We start from the raw sequence: 2,264 nt of genomic DNA on the forward strand, positions 1-2,264 counted from the left end.
AGCCATTCCCCCTGGTTTCACCCTTCTCCTTGAATCTTTCTGTTTTATAGGGACCACTTACCACGTGTCAAAATCTCAGAATATCATATTATGCGGCGCCTCGTAAAATATCTCCCCATTGCCGGAATCTCAATATCGCCGATAGAGCCCACCCCGCTCTTTAGTAAAAATAAAACTAAATGCCTTTTTTATTTTTTTTACGGCTGGCTTGGGATCCTATAAAATAGCTCAACTTTCCGTATTCACTTCAAAACTTTGCCTCATTTGCTTCTCTCTTTACTCTCTCATCTATCAAAACAGCTCCTCCCCACTGTTTTTCTTTATTATTATTTTCCTTTTTGTTCCCCCCTCTGAGATTTTTCCTTTGCTCTGTTAAGTGACTGAGAAAAGCTCAGTCTGGTGGTTTTTCTAATCCCTTTCCGGTGAAGATATTTTCCTTGCACCATCTCCTCTTTTATCTTTTGTTCATCTGCAGCTTTTGCCTACAAAATTTTCTTTTTCTTTGCTTTCCTCCCTTTACTTACTGATTATTGAAGCGCGCTCCTTTTTTTATTTATAACTTTACATGAAGTTTATCTTCCTTTGATAAACTTTTGAGCCTATTAATGGTGGATTTCTCTTCATTTCAAGCTTCACTTTAACGTTTTCTTCCTTCAGCTTTTTTTTTTAAAACCCTTTATTCTCCTCGTGTCTTGTTTTTAAAGGAATCTGGTCTTTTCCCCTTCAGCTTTTTATTTTACTCTCTTCCCACTCTCACTCCCAATGAGAAGTGAAAGCCTCTGAAACTCAAAAGAACCCAAAACGAAGAAAACAGGAAAAAAATGGATACTTGTCCTGTTCCTTCAATCAAATATGCAGAGCACCGCAATGAAACCAAGCTGTTTTCACCATTGTTAAATGTCAGACTCGAAAACCAGTCAGAAATGAAGCCTCGAATTGTTCGGATTACAGTTACTGATGCTGATGCCACTGATTCCTCCAGCGATGAAGAACATCAACAAAAGAGAACCCGAGTTTCTTCTCGAAACAGAGTAAAGAAATTTGTTAAGGAGATAACTATAGAGTCCTCATGTCCCACTGAGAAGAATATCGTTGAGAGAAGTAAAACGACGTCGTCGTTGTTAAAAGCTTCTCGGAAGAGACCGGCGGCTGTTGCTGAAGCTAAAGGTAAAGCGCCAGCGAAAGCAGCGGCTGGAAAGAAGTTCAGAGGAGTAAGGCAACGACCTTGGGGAAAATGGGCGGCCGAAATAAGAGATCCTCTTAGACGTGTACGGCTTTGGTTAGGCACCTATGACACTGCCGAAGAGGCGGCAATGGTTTATGACAACGCGGCTATTCAGCTGCGTGGACCGGACGCGCTTACAAACTTTGCAACTCCCCAACAAAAATCGATTCAAGAAAAAACCAGCCAAAAACCGTTATCCAACTCCGATTATAACTCCGACGAAGAATCTCATAAAACAGATCCTTGCTCACCGATTTCCGTTCTTCGCTGCCATTCGCTTTCCGTCGATGAAGCTGACTCACAAAGCGCCAAAGAATCGCGCGAAATCGGAAGCGAAGCTCGAGATGTTGTCGATGATTCTTGCTGCTTATCGGGAGAAAACTTGTCGGATTTCTCCTACTATTCCTCTTTGTTTTCCGGCGACATGTTTTGTTCAGTGCCCGACTTTTTTGACGATGATACGAGTTTACACGAAAGCTTTTTGAAAGATGAGTTTAGGGACGGGTTTCTGAGTACGTGTGGAGATTTGGAGTTTGGATTTGGTGACTTCTCCAGTTTCCAACGTGTTGACGATCATTTCCAAGATATCGGGGATTTGTTCGGGTCGGATCCTCTCTTAGCTATTTGAGAGTGTGTTTCTCTGATTTTTTTTTTTCTGTTCTCTTGTAATGCCGGTTTTACGGCAAGTTTTGCATCGGCGGAACCGAAAATAACGACGGTTGATTTTTTTCCCGTTATCTGTAGGAGTTTTGTTTTGGTAATTATTTTTATTAATTAATGAAAAAACCTCCCTTTTCGTCTATTTAATTTTTGAGCCAATACATTTCATTAACTAAAACAAAAGGGAGAAATATAGTATTCATTTTTTAATTAAAAATTTTACATCATAAACGTAGAAATTGCAGACTGAAATTTATCAAACGTATTTATTAAATACACTCTTAAATTATATTTATAATATATTTTATAAAATTAAATTAATAATTATATATATGATTATGTTTTTTTCTCTAATTTCATCATAAACATAATTTTAACT

The 2,264-nt window shown here is 38.6% G+C and overlaps 1 protein-coding gene across 1 annotated transcript; it reads left to right on the forward strand.

Moving 5' to 3' along the window:
* The first annotated feature begins 235 nt into the window (after positions 1-235).
* LOC107947104 (ethylene-responsive transcription factor CRF1) lies at positions 236-2,027 on the forward strand. Its single transcript, XM_016881660.2, has one exon. The coding sequence runs from the start codon at positions 822-824 to the stop codon at positions 1,851-1,853; it is 1,032 nt and encodes a 343-aa protein (XP_016737149.1). The 5' UTR covers positions 236-821; the 3' UTR covers positions 1,854-2,027.
* The last annotated feature ends 237 nt before the right edge of the window (positions 2,028-2,264 follow it).

This window comes from Gossypium hirsutum, chromosome A12 (assembly GCF_007990345.1).
Source record: "Gossypium hirsutum isolate 1008001.06 chromosome A12, Gossypium_hirsutum_v2.1, whole genome shotgun sequence".
NCBI lineage: Eukaryota > Viridiplantae > Streptophyta > Magnoliopsida > Malvales > Malvaceae > Gossypium > Gossypium hirsutum.

Excerpts from the sequence above, each read along its gene's own strand:
- LOC107947104 (XM_016881660.2), top strand. The coding sequence starts at position 822 with ATGGATACTTGTCCTGTTCCTTCAATCAAATATGCAGAGCACCGCAAT.